The sequence below is a fragment of the Dermochelys coriacea genome, chromosome 13 (assembly GCF_009764565.3).
Source record: "Dermochelys coriacea isolate rDerCor1 chromosome 13, rDerCor1.pri.v4, whole genome shotgun sequence".
In the NCBI taxonomy this organism is placed as follows: domain Eukaryota; kingdom Metazoa; phylum Chordata; order Testudines; family Dermochelyidae; genus Dermochelys; species Dermochelys coriacea.
This window is the reverse complement of record NC_050080.1, coordinates 38,244,727-38,265,465: the sequence shown is the minus strand read 5'-3', so window position 1 is coordinate 38,265,465 and position 20,739 is coordinate 38,244,727. Positions and strand designations below refer to the sequence as shown.

At 50.1% G+C, this 20,739-nt stretch overlaps 1 protein-coding gene and 1 long non-coding RNA gene across 4 annotated transcripts in view; one reads left to right on the top strand and one right to left on the bottom strand.

Annotated features, from left to right (window-relative positions):
* Positions 1 to 7,726, bottom strand: part of LOC119842272 (immunoglobulin superfamily member 1-like) — a 31,324-nt gene extending 23,598 nt beyond the window's left edge. The window contains exons 1-2 of one of the 3 annotated variants that reach the window (XM_043495951.1): positions 7,493 to 7,726; positions 7,318 to 7,356 (exon numbers count right to left, since the gene is read on the bottom strand). In XM_043495951.1, coding sequence (XP_043351886.1) covers positions 7,318 to 7,356; positions 7,493 to 7,523 — 70 coding nt within the window. In that variant the 5' untranslated portion in view covers positions 7,524 to 7,726. The remainder of the gene's footprint in view (positions 1 to 7,317; positions 7,357 to 7,492) is intronic. The other 2 variants (XM_038370199.2, XM_043495952.1) reach the window with 2 other exon arrangements.
* A 10,950-nt stretch (positions 7,727 to 18,676) lies between these two features.
* On the top strand, positions 18,677 to 20,592 carry LOC122456521. Its single transcript, XR_006275453.1, has 2 exons — positions 18,677 to 18,821; positions 20,236 to 20,592. It is a non-coding gene; the product is annotated as an uncharacterized LOC122456521 (long non-coding RNA).
* The last annotated feature ends 147 nt before the right edge of the window (positions 20,593 to 20,739 follow it).

Genomic DNA, 20,739 nt, shown 5'->3' with positions numbered 1-20,739 from the left:
GGAAGCAGGGTCCTGCCACCTAGAGCCAGAGAGTGCGGCCACCGCCAGAGCAAGTGTCTGAGCTGCAGCATCGCCAGGGCCTGGGCAGGGGCTAGGCCATGTGAGGAACAGACTGAACTGCCCCGACGTTCCAGAGATGCTGGTTGTGACATCCCCGGGCCACAGAGCGGGGTGACAGGTTTTCCTTTCACCTTATTTTTCTAAATTGATTGCTGTTTAATAAATGGTATTTGCTTTGAACTGTATGGGTGGGGATCACTGCATCTGTATCAGTGGGTCAGTGAAGCATCCAGTGCAGAGAGAGCCCCCCGGAGCGGGGACACCCTAGCTCCTACCCTAAGTGACCACAACAAGGTTGGGGGTCGAGCCCCCAGGAATCCTGGGCCCAGCTTTGTTGGTGTTATGAAGACTCTGCCAGACGGGAGAGGGGAAGGGGAGTCCTCAACGGCAGGGAGGCCACTCGGTAAAGGAAGTGGGAGCGAGGACTCAGATCCTTTGCTAGCCCACTTCACCGGGGTCGTGCAGAAGCCAGGAAAGTTCCCCACAATAGCGGGACTATTCCCCCGCTATTACATAATCACTGAGCAGCAGAGATCTTGCTGCTGGGAAACCCAGTGGGACCAGCGTCCCCTACTTGGTACCTGAGGGGGCAGCTCCAGCACGGGGCCAGCTCAGCCTGCAGGGGCTGGGAGGGGAGGGCTTGTGTGGCTGAGTACGGGGGTGTCAGGGAGCTGCCCCCAGCAGGCACAGACTAGGTTTCCCTGCACTAAGGGCAGGTGGTAGCGACGTGCCTCTGAGCCCTGGGTACCCCCCGAGGTCCATCACACATGCCAGCTGGGGTCTGTCCCATTGACTGAATGGAGCTACGGCCTATTGACACCAGCTGAGGATGTGGCCCCGTTAACTATAATGGAGCTACAGCTCATGTAAGTTGGTACCTATAGGTTGCTTTGGAGGTCTTGCTGATTCTCACCAGCTGGGATCTCACTCATTCCCGGCAAAAAGAAAAGGAGTACTTGTGGCACCTTAGAGACTAACAAATTTATTTGAGCATAAGCTTTCGTGAGCTACAGCTCACTTCATCGAATGCATTTGGTGGAAAATACAGAGGGGAGATTTATATACACACACAGAGAACATGAAACAATGGGTTTTATCATACACACTGTAAGGAGAGTGATCACTTAAGATGAGCCATCACCAGCAGCAGGGGGGGGAGGGAGGAAAACCTTTCATGGTGACAAGCAAGGTAGGCTAATTCCAGCAGTTAACAAGAATATCTGAGGAACAGTGCGGGGTGGGATGGAGGGGAGAAATAACATGGGGAAATAGTTTTACTTTGTGCAATGACTCATCCATTCCCAGTCTCTATTCAAGCCTAAGTTAATAGTATCCAGTTTGCAAATTAATTCCAATTTAGCAGTCTCTCGTTGGAGTCTGTTTTTGAAGTTTTTTTGTTGAAGGATAGCCACCCTCAGGTCTGTAATCGAGTGACCAGAGAGATTGAAGTGTTCTCCAACTGGTTTTTGAATGTTATAATTCTTGACGTCTGATTTGTATCCATTTATTCTTTTACGTAGAGACTGTCCAGTTTGACCAATGTACATGGCAGAGGGGCATTGCTGGCACATGATGGCATATATCACATTGGTAGATGCGCAGGTGAATGAGCTTCTGATAGTGTGGCTGATGCGATTAGGCCCTATGATGGTGTCCCCTGAATAGATATGTGGACAGAGTTGGCAACGGGCTTTGTTGCAAGGATAGGTTCCTGGGTTAGTGGTTCTGTTGCGTGGTGTGTGGTTGCTGGTGAGTAATTGCTTCAGGTTGGGGGGCTGTCTGTAAGCAAGGACTGGCCTGTCTCCCAAGATCTGTGAGAGGGATGGGTCGTCGTTCAGGATGGGTTGTAGATCCTTGATGATGCGTTGGAGAGGTTTTAGTTGGGAGCTGAAGGTGATGGCTAGTGGCGTTCTGTTATTTTCTTTGTTGGGCCTGTCCTGTAGTAGGTGACTTCTGGGTACTCTTCTGGCTCTGTCAATCTGTCTGGCTATGTAGACTCCCTTCTCAGGCCCTACGTTACCAGCACTCTCAGCTATCTTCGGGACACCACTGACTTCCTGAGGAAACTACAATCCATTGGTGATCTTCCTAAAAACACCATCCTAGCCACTATGGATGTAGAAGCCTCTACACCAACATTCCACACAAAGATGGACTACAAGCCGTCAGGAACAGTATCCCCGATAATGTCACGGCTAACCTGGTGGCTGAACTTTGTGACTTTGTCCTCACCCATAACTATTTCACATTTGGGGACAATGTATACCTTCAAATCAGCGGCACTGCGATGGGTACCCGCATGGCCCCACAGTATGCCAACATTTTTATGGCTGACTTAGAACAACGCTTCCTCAGCTCTCGTCCCCTAATACCCCTACTCTACTTGTGCTACATTGATGACATCTTCATCATCTGGACCCAGGGAAGAGAAGCCCTTGAGGAATTCCACCATGATTTCAACAATTTCCATCCCACCATCAACCTCAGCCTGGACCAGTACACAAAAGAGATCCACTTCCTGGACACTACGGTGCTAATAAGCGATGGTCACATAAACACCACTCTATATCGGAAACCTACTGACCGCTATTCCTACCTACATGCCTCTAGCTTTCATCCAGATCATACCACACGATCCATTGTCTACAGCCAAGCTCTACGATATAACCGCATTTGCTCTAACCCCTCAGACAGAGACAAACACCTACAAGATCTCTATCATGCATTCTTACAACTACAATACCCACCTGCTGAAGTGAAGAAACAGATTGACAGAGCCAGAAGAGTACCCAGAAGTCACCTACTACAGGACAGGCCCAACAAAGAAAATAACAGAACGCCACTAGCCATCACCTTCAGCTCCCAACTAAAACCTCTCCAACACATCATCAAGGATCTACAACCCATCCTGAAGGACGACCCATCACTCTCACAGATCTTGGGAGACAGGCCAGTCCTTGCTTACAGACAGCCCCCCCAATCTGAAGCAAATACTCACCAGCAACCACACACCACGCAACAGAACCACTAACCCTGGAACCTATCCTTGCAACAAAGCCCGTTGCCAACTCTGTCCACATATCTATTAAGGGGACACCATCATAGGGCCTAATCACATCAGCCACACTATCAGAGGCTCGTTCACCTGCGCATCTACCAATGTGATATATGCCATCATGTGCCAGCAATGCCCCTCTGCCATGTACATTGGTCAAACTGGACAGTCTCTGCGTAAAAGAATAAATGGACACAAATCAGATGTCAAGAATTATAACATTCAAAAACCAGTTGGAGAACACTTCAATCTCTCTGGTCACTCGATTACAGACCTGAGGGTGGCTATCCTTCAACAAAAAAACTTCAAAAACAGACTCCAACGAGAGACTGCTGAATTGGAATTAATTTGCAAACTGGATACAATTAACTTAGGCTTGAATAGAGACTGGGAATGGATGAGTCATTACACAAAGTAAAACTATTTCCCCATGTTATTTCTCCCCCCATCCCACCCCCTACTGTTCCTCAGATGTTCTTGTTAACTGCTGGAAATAGCCTACCTTGCTTGTCACCATGAAAGGTTTTCCTCCCTCCCCCCCCCGCTGCTGATAATAGCTCATCTTAAGTGATCACTCTCCTTACAGTGTGTATGAAAAAACCCATTGTTTCATGTTCTCTGTGTGTGTATATAAATCTCCCCTCTGTATTTTCCACCAAATGCATCCGATGAAGTGAGCTGTAGCTCACGAAAGCTTATGCTCTAATAAATTTGTTAGTCTCTAAGGTGCCACAAGTCCTCCTTTTCTTTTTGTGAATACGGACTAACACTGCTGCTACTCTGATTCTCGGCAAAGACTCAGAAACCAGCCCCTTGGTCCCACTGGGCCCTTGGGGTGTGTTTTAAAGTGTCTGGAGATTCTGCTGTGGTGCAGGGAGCCTTTGCACAGATGGGGCTGACCGGGCTGGGGAGGGTTTCCTGACCCTGTGTGATCATGGGCATTGACCCCACACTGTAACAGGAGCTGCAGAGCTTGTCACATTAAAATCCTGCAAGTTCGTGACCCCACGGGCAGCCCAGCGTGCCATTGGAACAGGATCTCCGGAGAGGTACCCGGGGAGAGCATGGCTCAGGGAGAGTGTTGGGGCCACAGAGGTTCTGGAAAACAGGGCTCAGTGTTAGATAGAGAAGAAGGGTCACACCCAGCAGGGATCTCTGGAAGGACCTGGGACTTTGAGGGCAGATGTTACCAGGTCAAATTCATCTCAGAAATTACAGGGGGATGGAGACTTCTCTGTGGGAAACACTCTGCACCCTTGTACCTCACTGAACCCCAACCCTGCACTGTGCCCACATGTTACCCAGCAGGAGGCTGGGCCTCTCCGTGTGGGATCCCCTGGCTTTACTGGATTGCCCAGTGCACAGAAGGGGTAAATTACGGGTAATCTCTGTCTCAGGTGTAAGCATTAGCTGGCCACTCCACTGGGACCAGGGACCTCTTTAGAGACCAAATCCGTGACTTGATAGAGGAAATTTGTATCCTATGGTGTTTTTCCTGCCAGGTGCTGAGCACTTTCCCCTCCAATATACATGGCAGTAGGTGATCCTGGCACATTGGTGCCAGCAGGGGGTTGTTGTAACATCATAGAAACCAATCCCTCTCCTGATAGAAACCATGACTCAGGAATCCAGGCAGCTGCAGGGTTGAAGATTTACAGTGGGTGGCCCTGACTGTGCCCAGCAATGTCCCTAGCGCTGTGAGCTTCCTCACAGAAGCGCTCACCTCAGACCCCAGCGTTGTGAGCTTCCTTATAGCAGTGCCCATTTTTTGTTGATCGGGGGGATTCCTGTGCCCACCACGGAATGTCTGAGATGCGGGAAGTGGCCCTGACCAGAGACGGGGTGAAGGTTAGCTGTTGGGGTGTGTGACTGTATGGGGATTTTCCATAATGTTTCCTATAATTACTGTGCATGCCTCAATTTCCCCTATGTGTTGCATGGTTAACTAGGTAGAGGCAAAACATTGTTTAGTCTTTGCAGAGACAAAGAGATCTGGGTAGGGATAGCTCAGTAGTATGAGCATTGGCCTGCTAAACCCAGGGTTGTGAATTCAACCCTTGAGGGGGCCATTTAGGGATCTGGGGCAAAAATTGGGGATTGGTCCTGCTTTGAGCAGAGGGTTGGACTAGATACGTCCTGAGGTCCCTTCCAACCCTGATATTCTATGATTCTATGGGTGTGATTGAGGCCTAGGGCAACTAATGACCATGGATGGCCCACCCTCTGCAGGAAGGCAGCCAGCATTGACCAACTGGAGAACAAAGATCCAGCCAGGCTCCTGCATTAGGGCTGAAGACTACACTGTTACCCTGCTTCCCTTTTTGACAGGAGAATCTGTATCCCAAAACCTGTTCATGCTGAGGAGCTGAGGACGTGAAGGTAGCTCGCTCCCCTGGGAGTTACACTGCTTACCCGTGGTCCAGAGAGAACGTGGAGGCCAGTGGGTGAGCTGGAACAGAGGCAGAGGGGTCAGTGCAGAGGGAGAGGCCACAATGGAATAAGGAAAAGGGAGAAGGGGGAAGAGATGAGTCCTGGACAGACATGATCACAAACCAGTGTCGTCTCAGTGCCCAGCACCCACCCCCCACGCTGAGAAATACACCATGGCAAATAAACCACGGCCTGTCTCTCTCCCTCTCTCTCTCTCTCTCCGGGATCTTTTCATAGATCCCAAGGCCAGAAGGGACCATTGTTATCATGGAGACTGACCTCCTGTGTCACCCAGGCCCCAGGACTTCCCTGAATTGATTCCTCTGTGACCTAGAGCAGATCTCTGAGAGAAACATTCAGGCTTGATTCAGAAATCACCAGCACCGGAGAATCCACCATAGCCCCTGGTGAATTGTCCCAGTGATGAATTCCCCTCACTCTTAAAATCTGTACTTTATTTCCAGCCTGAATTTGTCTAGCTTCAGCTCCCAGGCACTGGGTCGTGTTAGATCTTTGTCTATTCTATTGAAGAGCCGTCGATTGTCCAATTTCTGTTCCCAGAACTGCTAGACTGTGATCAACTCCCCCTTAACATTCTCTTTGTTATGCTAAACACCTCCAGCTCCTGGAGTCTCTCACTATAAGATGGACCCAGCCTTTGTGTGGCTGAGCAAATTCCAGCTCCCCCATCTGTGAAACTTAACAGCCTCCATCCCACAGCTTGCTCCCCCCATGTCCTTCCACTGACCCCTAAAGGGCTGCTCCTCCGTCCTGTGCACCCAGAGAGGATGAGAGGGTGGGTGGGACTAGACTGTTGCAAGGAGCAATTCAGGGAGAAGGGCAGGAGCCAAGGAGACAATCTGCCTTTTTCACGAGGGACTAGGGGCATGTGGAGCGGAGCTGGGGGGGAAGGGTCCTTCATCCACCTGGGGCACCCCCAGATCCCCCACTCTCCCCCTGGGGGAAGTGGGGTGCAAAAAGGGGGGAGGGTTGTTAATGCAAATGTTTCAACCCCAAGACCCTCATTCGCATCAGGGTATTCACCCCAAATTCTCTATCCCAGGGGGCAGGGGAAGAAGAAGGGGCAGAACCTGTCAGTCGTCCATCAGATCTGCCTAGCAGTAGCTAGAAGACTTCAAAGAGAAAGAGAAATGAGGAAGCTCAGGCGGATGTGGGGACGGGAGGGGAGAGTTTTTCCCCGATCATGTTTCCTCTGGGGTCTCTGCAGAACCTGTGTTTAATGTCCCCCTGGGGGCGGGGTGCTGGGTCTGTGCCCCTGGCACTGAGTCCACCATGGGAGCCCAGAGCTGGGGCAGGGAGAGCTGCCCCCCTCCACACACAGCCCCCAGTGATGGGACCCTGCCCAGGGGGGACTCAGTGTAATGGGGAGGTGGGTGCTCAGTCTCTTTGGCCGTTCATCCCTCGCTCTTGCTGCTGAGGCTGCCATTGAGGGGCTGGGTAGCGCCCATGGGGGCAGGGGCATCTTCTCCCCTACGGCCTGGGCTGGGACTCCTGCCATCAGCTGGAGTCTCTCTTCCGGCCCCATGGTCGTGGCTTTGGAGTGGAGCTGATGCTGCTGCATGTTCCACAGCAGACACCTGTGCATGGGGCAGCCTGACCCACCCAGGGGTGAGAAGGGGGCACCCGGGGATCCCCCTTTCCTTGAAATGCCAAACATCACAGTGTGGGAGGAGGGAGATCCCCACCCCCACTGTCTGAGACCTCCCCACCCCCACCGCGAGCATCTCAGCCAGGACAGGAGACGTCGCTACCTGCGGGGGACGCCGTCCTGGGGAGCATCCAGAGAGAGGCTGGAAGAGAAGAGAAGAGCCGGGGTGAGAGCTCCGGGGAGGGGATGGGGGGAGTAGGGGGATGGAGGGACGTAGGTGGGGGGATCACAAGGCAGACTGACAGAGGGAGGGAGGGTGGCCGAGGGAGGTCACTTACCCAGCAGAGGCAGAAGGAGATTAAGCGCCATGCTGAGCTGATCACTCTGGGGTGGGAGCTGGGTTCTCAGCTCAGCCACCGGCCCGTCTGGGTGCAAGGAGGGGAACGGGCTCCTCCCCTCTGATGGAGGCAGAGGAAGTCACAGCCTCAGGTGTGGTCACCGCTCAGCTTGGGGACTGGAGAGACACGGTTCCTTGTGCGCAGGGCGTGCAGAGGGGAGCTGGCCTTTTCCCACAGCTGACACTGGTGGGAGGGGCTGCAGCAACAGCCCCAGGTAACTCACACCTCCAGGGGTGGGCTAGGGATTCAGCAGGGCTAAAGGAACCTAAGGTGAGTTAAATTGGTGTACGCCAGCAGGGGGATCTGGGCCCATTGACCCCAGCTGGGGATCTTCCCCTTTGGGTCCAATGGAGCTACGTCCCACTGACCCCAGCTCGGGATCTCGCTCATTCATGGCGATGACTCTAAAACCAGCCCTCTGGTCCTGTTGTGGCCTTGGGGTGTGTTTTAAACTAACATTTAGAGGTTCTGTGCCTCTGTCATGGACTCACAGGACTCGTGCTCTCTCGGCTCTGTACGGTCCCTGGGAGGAACCTCCTTCAGAGCCACAGCCCTTCCCGGGGGTCCACTCTTTCTTGGGGGTTAAGCCCCTCTCCCTCCTGGAACCACACCTCTCTGAGCCCTCAGCACGCCTGTCGTGGGCGTCCTCAGGGAGTCCCCTTGCTCTGGCCCTCCGGGGCATCCACGCCCAGAGGGAACAATGCCACCCTGTTCTCTAGACAGGAGCGACTCTCAGCCGGCATAAAGCAGAAGGGTTTATTGAGCATCTGAACACAACTTAGGAAACTCTCCAGGCCCTCGGGCCTAGCAACCCTCAGCACATCTAGGTCTCTCCTGCATCCAGGGGGGCTCTGTCTGCTCTCTTTCCCCAGTCCAGCAGCCCCTTCCTTCCAGCTGGGCATCCAATATCACTTTCCCCCAAGCCTTGCCTCTGTCCTTTATCTTTTGTCCCAGGTAAACAGGTTACCAGAGCCTCCTCTCCTCTCAGCCTCTCCTCTCATCTCATCCATCCTTTGTTTCCCCACTGGCTGGATTCAGCTGGTCGGGTCACCGGGGTCCTCTCTCCACAGCCCATTGTCCTTCCACTGGCCAGAACCAGCTGTGACTTCCGAGCTGAGCCTCCCAGTCACTGGTTGCTGGGGTATCCATTCTCCAGGCCGATGTCCATGGTCCCTAGTGCCACTACTGGCCCTCTGTAACACCGAACTCCCTCTCCCACCACCCCGTTAAACCAGTAATACCCAGAGAAACAGAGTCCCAAACATCATTGAAAAAACAAGCAAAGCCCCAGCTTCATCACATCTCTCCCTGCTTTGAGTCGGAATTGTAGAAAACTCTGCCTCATGAACTTTCAGAGAAACAAATGGAGTGTCTCAGAGATGGAGGGTGCCAGAGAATTTCATTGTTGTTCTTGTGGGCTCTGCCTGGGAGCCTGTTGCAGACCGTGGAGGACACAAACACAAGTAGCCATGAAGGTCATTAACCCTCCGGGCTCCATTTCACACCATGTCCTGCCTCGTGAACTCCGATCTGTCATGCTCAGCAAGGATGGGTGACCCCAGCCACGTTCAATGCATTGCCCTTGGGACACTGTGCTGCAGGGAGCAGGGTGGGGGCTCAACAGGGGGCATTTTTCCCCTGCACCTCACTGAACTCCAACCCTGCACCATGCTCATATACTAACCAACAGGAGACAAGGTCCTCCCTTTGTGGCATCCATTGGTTGCCGGTTCCACTTGTGATTCTCCTCTCTTCTGCAGCTTGCAGCTTCCTCTGGGTCCTGGAGCTGGCGGTGGGTGGCTCCTTCTGCCTCACCAACAGCCTCATCTTCCTCGTCTCCTGCTTCTGGCTTGCTCTGGAAAGGCGGTACCTTCATTCTGTGCCTTGGACTCTTTCTACAGGGTGACCCATTTGAGCTGCAATCGCTTCCCTGGAATTTCAGCCTGGAGGGGGAGGCTGTGGTGGAAGGTCCAAGAGTGAGATCTGAGAAACCTCCACAGGATGTGAAAGGGTTTTAGGCACCGTGAATGCTCCAGCAACCTACCGAAATGCATCCCCATCAGGGCTGGGGCACAGCTGCTGTTACATAGCTCAAACCCAGCAGTGATTTGTTCTCTCAAGATGGAGCCTTCCAGCCGCATCACTTTAAAGATGCTCCCGTGTGGGGATAAATGAAAAGGCCAGTAAACTAAACCCACATAAACATAATTCTCCATCTCCCCCCAGGCTCCCCAACCCCTGCAGCCCCTTCATCCCACCCTAAGTCCAAAGCAGGACCAGGGGCCTGGCTTCAGAGTCATCACTGTGAACAAGCAAGATCCCCAGCTGGGGTTAATAGCCCAGATCCCTGGCTGGGGTCAATGGGCCATAGCTCCCAAGTGGGTGTAAACCAGTGTAACGCAAAGAAGGGTCCTTTACACCACCTGAGACTCTGGGCCAGCCTGGGAAGATCCAGTCCCCTGGGGCTGCTGCTCCGGCCCCACCCACCAGCGCTGCATTGAAGTACAAAAGCCAGTGCAAGGCTTGGAGAAGGTGGCGGGAAGTGGCCAGCTGCCCTCAGCCCCTCCTTACCTGAGATGCTGCTGCCTGTTCAGCCGCCCAGTGACTGCAAATGAGGCTGTGACTTCCTCTGCCTCCATCAGAGGGGAGGGGCCCTGCCCCCTCCTTGCACCTAGACGGGGGCCGGTGGCTGAGCTGAGAACCCAGCTCCCAGCCCAGAGCGACCAGCTCAGCATGGCGCTAACTCTCCTTCTGCCTCTGCAGGTAAGTGACCTCCCTTGGCCCACAGCCCCCTGTCTGTCTGGAGACTCCTCCACCCTGCCCCACATCCCTCCATCCCACTCGGCCCCATCCCCTCCCCAGAGCTCTCTTCTCTTCCAGCCTCTCTCCAGATTCTCCCCAGGCTGATGTCTCCTGCAGGTAACGATGTCTCCTGTCCTTGCTGAGATGCTTGTGGTGGGGATCCCCCTCCTCTCACACTCAGATGTTTGGAATTCAAAGGAAAGGGGGATTCCCAGGTGCCCCATGTCATCCCTTGGGTGGGTCAGGCTGCCCCTTTCACAGGCATTTCCCATGGATCCTGCTCCAGCAGCAGCAACTCCAGTCCAGACCCACGTCCATGGGGGTGGAAGAGCGACCCCAGCTGATGCCTCCCTGGGGGTCCCTTTGGTGGGTCCCAGCGCAGACCATAGGGTAGAAGGTGCCCCCATTCCCATGGGTGCTACCCAGCCCCTCATTGGCAGCCTCAGCAGAGAGAGTGAGGGCTGAATGGGCCATGGAGAATGAGCACCCACCTCCCCATTACACTGAGTCCCCCCCAGGCAGGGCCCACCAGGGTGGGGCTGAGTTGGAGGGGGGAAGCTCTCTCTGTTCCCCAGTTCTCGGCTCCCACACAGGACTCAGGGCCAGGGGCACAGACCCAGTACCCCCCAGTGGGACATTAAAAGCAGGTTCTGCCAAGACTCCAGAGGAAACATGGTGGGTGGGAAAACTCCCCTCTCCCTTCCCCACATCCAGCCGAGCTTCCTCATTTGTTAGTCTCTAAGGTGCCACAAGTCCTCCTTTTCTTTTTGCTTATTTCTCTTGGATGCCTTCTAGTTACTGCTAGGCAGGTTTGATGGTCGGCTGACAGGTTCTCCACCCTCTTCTGTCTCTATCCCCTGGATGGAGAACATGGGGTGAATTCCCTGATGGGAATGGGGATCTTGGGGTTGAAGCATTTACATCAATAACCCTCCCCCATTTTTGCATCCCACTTCCCCAGGATGCAGAGTGTGGTGATCTTGGGGTGCCCCAGGTGGATGAAGGACCCTCCCACACTTAACATTCCCTCACCCGCTCTCCCTGGATGGACAGAAAATGTATGCTGGGGCATAGTCCAGCTCTTTCCCGATGCTTCTAATCCCCAGTGGGAAAGGCAGCTTCTCTCCTGGGCTCCTGCCCTTGTCCCTGGCCCTAAGTTGCACCTTGGCACAGACTGGGTCCCACCCAGCCTGCTATCTCCTCTGCGCATGGGAGGGGGGAGCAGCAGATTGCGGGTCAGTGGGGGGTTATCTGAGGGGAGCAGGCTGTAGAGTGGGGGCTGTGATGATGCACAGACAGGGGAGCTGGAATTTCCCCAGCTTTGTGGAGGTGTGAGGATGCTGCCCGTGGGAACCAGCTGAGGTCACTCAATCCGGGTGAACTGCAAACAGAACGGGGCAGACAAACCCTAATGCTGGTGGATACTCCGAAACTTAGATTTACCCAGCCAGCCCAAAACAGCTTCTACAGTACCTCCCTGGTTTCTGAGTAGCAGCTGTGTTAGTCTGTATTCACAAAAAGAAAAGGAGGACTTGTGGCACCTTAGAGACTAACAAATTTATTTGAGCATAAGCTTTCGTGAGCTCATGAAAGCTTATGCTCAAATAAATTTGTTAGTCTCTAAGCTAGCACCTCCCTGGTTACTCAGAAGCCCAAATAACGCAGTTCCCCTAAAGTACCCAGCCTCAGGCCTCCAGCCAGACACACATGTCAAACATAGGATGATAAATTCTGAAAATCTGATTTCATCATTTAAAAGAAAAGGTTCTTCCAATCCCAAAGGACCAAGCCCCGGACCCAGGTCAAATGATAACTCAGCTCTTACCCAGAATACACACTTATAGTCAATTATTTTAAACTAAATTAAAATTTATTAAAAAAGAAAAGAGAGAGAGAGTGTTGGTTAAAAGATCAATACACATACAGACTTGAATTCAATTCTTGAAGTTCAGATACAGAGCAGAGATGAGCTTGTAGTTGCCAAAAGTCCTTTTAGAAATAATCCATAGGTTATAGTCCAATGTCCATATTCAGGGTGACTCCAGTCAGTGACTGGGGATCTCAATCTTTATGGCTTAAGGTTTCCCCCTCTTGAAACCCAAAGCAGGTCTGAGATGAAGAAGAATCGTGTCCCAGGGTTTTTATACTTTTCTAGCAGCCTTTTGGCCTGAGAAAACAATAGGTTTAACTTTACTTCTCCTAAACATCCTGGCAATTAGCACAGGATAATTTATCCATTAAACAGTTCAGATACAGGTTACCACAAACTTCAAAGAGACAATAATATATTTCACTCAAGTGTCTTCCTAAATGTTAATATTCCTCTTTTGATCTTTGAATCAAAGCTATAGCAATAGACAAGACTTGTTTGCTTATATCACAAGACCTGAGCAAACATCTACCCTTCTCTCTCTAACAACATAGACTTGCATTTCAAAGCTCTATTCATTTCCATCTCTTCCTAACATGGTGGAATTTCAACAATTTCATGATTTCAACAATTTCCATCCCACCATCAACCTCAGCCTGGACCAGTCGACACAAGAGATCCAGTTCCTGGACACTACGGTGCTAATAAGCGATGGTCACATAAACACCACCCTATATCGGAAACCTACTGACCGCTATTCCTACCTACATGCCTCTAGCTTTCATCCAGATCACACCACATGATCCATTGTCTACAGCCAAGCTCTAAGATATAACCGCATTTGCTCCAACCCCTCAGACAGAGACAAACACCTACAAGATTTCTATCATGCATTCTTACAACTACAATACCAACCTGCTGAAGTGAAGAAACAGATTGACAGAGCCAGAAGAGTACCCAGAAGTCACCTACGACAGGACAGGCCCAACAAAGAAAATAACAGAACACCTCTAGCCATCACTTTCAGCCCCCAACTAAAACCTCTCCAACGCATCATCAAGGATCTACAACCTATCCTGAAGGACAACCCATCACTCTCACAGATCTTGGGAGACAGGCCAGTCCTTGCTTACAGACAGCCCCCCAACCTGAAGCAATTACTCACCAGCAACCACCCACCACACAACAGAACAACTAACCCAGGAACCTATCCTTGCAACAAAGCCCGTTGCCAACTCTGTCCACATATTTATTCAGGGGACACCATCATAGGGCCTAATCACATCAGCCACACTATCAGAGGCTCGTTCACCTGCGCATCTACCAATGTGATATATACCATCATGTGCCAGCAATGCTCCTCTGCCATGTACATTGGTCAAACTGGACAGTCTCTACGTAAAAGAATAAATGGACACAAATCAGACGTCAAGGATTATAACATTTAAAAACCAGTCGGAGAACACTTCAATCTCTCTGGTCACTCGATTACAGACCTGAAAGTGGCTATCCTTCAACAAAAAAACTTCAAAAACAGACTCCAGCGAGAGACTACTGAATTGGAATTAATTTGCAAACTGGATACAATTAACTTAGGCTTGAATAGAGACTGGGAGTGGATGGGTCATTACACAAAGTAAAACTATTTCCCCATGTTATTTCTCCCCCCACCCCCCACTGTTCCTCAGACGTTCTTGTTAACTGCTGGAAATGGCCCACCTTGATTATCACCATAAAAGGTTTTCCTTCTTCCCCCCCCCCCCCCCCGCTGGTAATAGCTCATCTTAAGTGATCACTCTCCTTACAGTGTGTATGATAAAACCCATTGTTTCATGTTCTCTGTGTGTGTATATAAATCTCCCCACTGTATTTTCCACCGAATGTATCCGATGAAGTGAGCTGTAGCTCACGAAAGCTTATGCTCAAATAAATTTGTTAGTCTCTAAGGTGCCACAAATACTCCTTTTCTTTCTGGTACACAGTGTATCTCCCAGGGGAGCAGGTTAACCTCACGTGCTCGGCTCCTGGGCATGAGGAGGTTTCAGGATACAGATTCTTCTATCACAAAGGGCAGCAGGACTCCAGCATAGTCCTCAACCCTAATGCTCGAGCCCGGCTGAAGTTCACAGCAGAGAATGGAAACGCTGGGTCATACAGCTGTGCGTACTGGAGATTGGAATCCAATCAGTTCCTAAGGCAAGCACCCCCTCTGGAGTGTAAACCCAAAATTATACCACCTTGCACTGCACAGGGAACTGTACAGCGTAAGCTCATGAAATATGTCCCCTCCCTCAATGTGGAGAGGAATATACAACAATATTGCCCCGAGTTATGATTAACAGACACCTTGCTTTTAGAAAAAGCAAAACCAAGTTTATTAACTACAAGCAATAGATTTTAAGTGATTATAAGGGATAGCAATCAGATCAAAGCAGATTACCTTGCAAATACACAAAACATGCAAACTAAGTTTAATATAATGAAATCATGACTGGTGTGGAGAAAGTAAATAAGGAAGTGTTATTTACCCCTTCGCATAACACAAGTAAAAGGGGTCACCAAGTGAAATTAATAGGCAGCAGGTTTAAAACAAACACAAGGAAGTATTTTTTCACACAATGCGCAGTCAACCTGTCAAACTCTTTGCGAAAGGATGTTGTGAAAACCAAGACTATAACAGGGTTCAAAGAGAACTACATAATTCATGGAGGATAGGTCCATGAATGGCTATTAGCCAGGATGGGCAGGGATGGTGGCCCTAGCCTCTGTTTGCCAGAAGCTGGGAATGAGCGACAAGGGATGGATCACTTGATGATTACCTGTTTTGTTCATTCTCTCTGTAGCATCTGGCATTGGCCACTGTAGGAAGACAGGATACTGGGCTAGATGGACCTTTGGTCTGATCCAGTATGGCTATTTTTATGTTCTTTTGCTTATATTCTATATAGATCGGATATGAATAGAAAATTCTCACCTTAAATGATGACGCAAGCAGATGCAGGCTCTTAAGAGGTAAGCTGCACTAACTTACAACTTGGAATCCCCAGGTGTTTTGTTCATGGGCTAAAAATACCTCTAGCCTGGGTCCAGCACTTTCCCCCAGTTCAGTCTTTGTTCCTCAGGTGTTTTCAGGAGTCTCTTTGCATGGGGAGTCAGTGAAGAACCACGATGATTTCACTCCCCTGCCTGAATTAGCTGTTGCATGTGGCAGGAACCCTTTGTGTCAAAGCTTTGTTCCCATGCCAGTCAGTGGAAAAACACTGGTATTCCAAGATGGAGTCCAGCACCAGGTGACCTGGTCACAAGTCCCTGTAGTGTCATATCAGCCATGAGTCAGAGGCTGTTTGTAGGTTCCTCAGGAAGGCCCCCTCCTCCCCCCACTAGTGGTGATAAGCTTCTTCTAAGGCCTATTGTTTTCTCCTAATGGCTCATTAACCTGAATGGGCCTTTCCCATCCAGCCATCTAGACTGAGTGCATTCTGCTTAGTGGGTGTTGCCCATGTGTAAACACATTTGTAACACAGATACATAATCAGTATTCTTAACTTGAGATACAAAAAGGATACATGCATACAAATAGGATAATCATATTCAGTAAATTATAAAATTTTCAATATCTCACATGACCTATCTTGCATAAAATGCATTATGATGATGCCATAATCAATTAACAGTAATATCACTGTGAAGAATATGGGGTCCACTGTCACAGTGGGCATGCCATGAATTTATGTAGAGGCAATATGATGTTTTCTGTCTGTGAGGTGGTCGTGGCTGTCTCTCCATCCCTCTGGGAGGGAGGCCACGCTCCTTTGCAACAAAGCTTCTGAAAGGGCACATTTCAGGGGGAATTAGCACCGGGGTCTCCACCACTTGGTGGGGTAGAGCAGTAATGAGTCTAAGGGGTCAGGACCTCCGATAGGGCGGGGCACCAAACAGAGGGCTCTAGCCTGCAATCAGGTTCGAGCTGCAAGGTCTATAATCCCAGGCCCTCAGGCAGGGTGGGGCAGCTAGCAGTTAGGAGGCTCTGGCCTGTATTCAGGACAGAGCAGTAATGAGTCTAGGCCCCCAGGCCCCCAGTCAGGATGGGGCACCAAACAGAGAATTCTCATCTGTAGTCAGGGCAGAGCAGTAAAGTCTATAAGCCCAGGCACTCAAGCAGGGCTGGGCAGCAAACAGTTGGGGGTCCTGGCTCTGGCAAACCACCAACAAACACAGGCCTCTTGGCCTAGAGTGGGGAGCCTGCCATCCCTGGGTGGGTGGCAGGGGGAAGGGGGACCCAGGCCCAACCGACTCTAGCCCAGGGCCCTAAGAGTGGTGGAACGGTCCACCACTGGGTCAGCAGAGAAATCCAGCCAAAACAATTATATTCGGCTCCCCTGGGCCAGTGGTTTTCAACCTTTCCAGACTAATGTACCCCTTTCTGATTTATTGTGCGCATCCCTAAGTTCTACCTACTTAAAAACTAAAAGGAGTACTAGTGGCACTTTAGAGACTAACACATTTATTTGAGCATAAGCTTTCGTAAGCTACAGCTCACTTCATCGGATGCATTCAATGGAAAATACAGTGGGGAGATTTATATACATAGAGAACATGGGTGATACCATACACACTGTAACCAGAGTGATCACTTAAGATCAGCTATTACCAGCAGGAGAGTCGGGGGGAGGGGACCTTTTGTAGTGATAATCAAGGTGGGCCATTTCCAGAAGTTCCTCAGACGTTCTTGTCAACTGCTGGAAATGGCCCACCTTGATTATCACTACAAAAAGTCCCGTCCACCCGCCCGCTTTCCTGCTGGTAATAGCTCACCTTAAGTGATCACTCTCTTGTTACAGTGTGTATGGTAACACCCATTGTTTCACGTTCTCTATGTATATAAATCTCCCCACTGTATTTTCCACTGAATGCTTCCGATGAAGTGAGCTGTAGCTCACGAAAGCTTATGCTCAAATAAATTTGTTAGTCTCTAAGGTGCCACAAGTACTCCTTTTCTTTTTGCGAATACAGACTAACACGGCTGCTACTCTGAAACTTAAAAACTACTTGCTTAAAAAATCAGACATAAAAATACAAAAGAGTCACAGCCACACTGTTACTGAAAAATTACTTCCTTTCTCATTTTTACCATGCAATATAAAATAAATCAATTGGAATATAAATATTGTACTTACATTTCAGTGTGTAATATATAAAGCAGTATGAATAAGTCATTGTCTGTATAAAATTTTACTTCGTACTGACTTCGCTAGTGCATTTTATGTAGCCTGTTCTAAAACTAGGCAAATATCTAGATGAACTCATGTACCCCTTGGAAGACCTTAGGTGCCCCCAGGGATACATGTACTCCTGATTGAGCACCACTGCCCTGGGCTACTTTCTACACTCCTGTTTGGGGCTGGGGTACCTGAGTCCCAGGGTCATTGTTCATCTCGCTGGGATAAATAGCTAACGGCAGCCCCAGAAACTCCTTGAAGAACTTGTGGCACCTTAAAGACTAACAAATTTATTTGAGCATAAACTTTCGTGAGCTACAGCTCACTTCATCGGATGCATTTGGTGAAAAATTTTCCACCAAATGCATCCGATGAAGTGAGCTGTAGCTCACAAAAGCTTATGCTCAAATAAATTTGTTCGTCTCTAAGGTGCCACAAGTTCTCCTTTTCTTTTTGCGAATACAGACTAACACGGCTGCTACTCAGAAACTCCTTGGTGTCTCTGGTAGCTCTGACAGTCCCTGTGGGTTTTGGGCGCTGTAGCAGGCAATGTTGGGTCCAAGCTCCAGCAGTGGATGGAAGATGTCCTTCTCCTCTGGTGGCTCCTCCCCATCTGAGCTGGCGGGCCTGCCTTTTATACTTCAGGTTCCTGTCCCTCCCCTCTGTTTCCGGGGGGGAGGGAGAGGGTGTCCTGGCTCTGCCCACAAGGACGCGATTGCGGTTGTCCCTCCATCCATCTGGGAGGGAGGCCATGCTCCCTTGTTACATGTCTTATTATCTATCCCGTCCTAATGAGTCCCTGCATTCTGTTAGCTTCTTTGACTGCTGCTGCACGTTGAGTGAATGTTTTCAGAGAACCATCCACAATGCCTCCAAGATCTCTCTTGAGTGGTAACAGTAATTGAGACCCCATCATTTTATATGTATAGTGTTGATTATGTTTTCCAATGTGCATTACTTTGCACTTAACACCACTGAATTTCATCCGCCATTTTGTTGCCCAGTCACCCAGTTTTGTGAGATCCCTTTGTAGCTCTCACACTCTGCTTTGTACTTAACTCTCTTGAGTAGTTTTGTATCATCTGCAAATTTTGCCACCTCCCTGTTTACCCCTTTTCCCAGATCATTTATGAGTATGTTGAATAGGACTGGGCCCAGTACAGACCTCTGGGGGACACCACTAGTTACCTCTCGCCATTCTGAAAACTGATTATTTGTTCCTACCCTTTCTTTCCTGTCTTTTAACCTGTTACCAATCCATGAGGGCACCTTCCCTCTTATCCTGTAACAGCTTACTTTGCTTAAGAGCCTTTGGCAAAGGACCTTGTCAAAGGCTTTCTGAAATTCTACAAAGCCATCAAGCCACCAAGGATAGGAGGTAAGGACTCAGCTAATGGCGGGGGGGGCTCAAGCAGCTCCCCCAGGAGACTTTCCTGCTTCTTGAAGCAGCATCAGTGAACTTAAAGAGACATGCTCTCAGGGACGATAGAGAGAGGGACAATGAACCTCCAAGTTATCTTTCCCCAAGAAGACAGGGGAAACGAGTGCCTCAAAGTTTGATGGAAGGTTATGACTGAGAGCCAGTTGGCCAGACTGGACCAAGCATAGTTGGAGAGCGAAACCATCTTGAAAGCAGACCGTGCCTTGCTACATCGAGTTTTAGTCTTTCAGCTGCGTGTTTTCACAGTGATTTTCTTGTAATCATTTTCGCTTGAATTCTTTTCACTTGGCATCGCTTAACCCATGGGCTGTTGTTAATAAATTTGCTTCATTTTAATCTAAACCAAACCAGGGCTGGATTTGAATTCAAGTCACTGGTAACTCGAGTTAACGTGGCGAGCAGCTGTGGATTGTCTCTTTAAAGGAGCAAGTGACCCTTATTATTGGTCTGGATGCTCCAGGAGAGGGCTGGACATTTCCAGGCAGATGGTTTGAGGGGAAATTTGTGCCGGGGCGGGGGGGGTGTTGGCGTCCCTTGGCTGTTAATAACCAAGACTTGTAGAGACCAGGGCATGGTGAGAGGTACCAAGCAGGCTGCTAGAGTCAGAATTCCTAAACCAGGGCTGTTGATTGCAGATGCTCCATACACGCTTGTCTGCTGGCAGGGAGCATCCAGACAGGGAGGTGCAGGAGCTGAGCATTTCAAGGCACCAAAGGTTATGGGGCAGGAGGTTCTGATTCAAACCCCAAAAGATGGCACCTAGCACTTTATGCAGTCCCCCTGCAATGGGGCATAGTGGCTTTTGCACAATGTCAGCGAGCAGTGATCCCAGCCACCATCCAACCTCCCCCAGTGAAGGACACTGCAGCTGTTATACAAAGTCATGGAACTGACATCCATGAACTCAGCAGAGCAAGATTTATGTGCCCAGTCGAAGCGGAGGTGGGAATTTTGAGGACAAGAATTGTGCATGTGAAGAGCCAGTGAATATTTAACAACCAGGCAGGTCATTCGCTTCTATGCACACCTTCCATGAGATGACAAATCCAGCAGCATGATGCATGCTAAGGAGAAATTCTCGCCCCTTCCTGACACACAGCACCCCCTGGCACTGCACAGGTCATGGCAGCCTGCACTATCTGCCAGGGGAGAGCGCCCCCTGCTGAGCCCCTGCCCTGCTCCCTGCAGCACAGCACCCCCAAAGGAATACACAGAATATTGTTGGGGGTCACTCAACCTGGCTGAGTGTGAGAAATCAGAGTATATATCAGCTCATGAGGCAGGACCTGGTGTAAAATGGAGCCCAGATAGTTGATGACCCTTCATTGCTCCTTGTGTTTGTGTCTTCCAGGGTCTGCAAAAGGCCCCTAGGCAGAGCCCACAAGGGCTGTAGAACAACAGTGAAATTCTCTGACACCCTCCATCACTGAGACACTTCATTGATTTGTCTGAATGTTAATGATGGAGAGTTCTCTCTGTTCCTCCCATGTGTTCTTTTGAGGCAGCCAGCAGGGGGATCTGGGAACCAGGACTCCTGGGTTCTATTCCTGGCTCTGGGAGAGGTGTGGAGTTTAGTGGATAGAGCAGGGGAGACTGGGCATCAGGATGTATGGGTACTTCTCCAAGCTCTGGGAGGGAAGTGGGCTCTAGTGGGTTAGAGATGGAAATCAACCCACTGCTCTGTTTGCCATTAAACTTTTCAGCCCAATTTGGTTGGTGTTATCTTTTATCCTTCTTTCTGCTGTAGAAAGGCCACAACGTTTGGAAAATGATCCCCATAGTGTTTATGGGTCATGTGAGGGTAGATAAAGTAAAGCCCCAAAGCTCTTTGACCTTGGGTAATTGAAATCTCTGC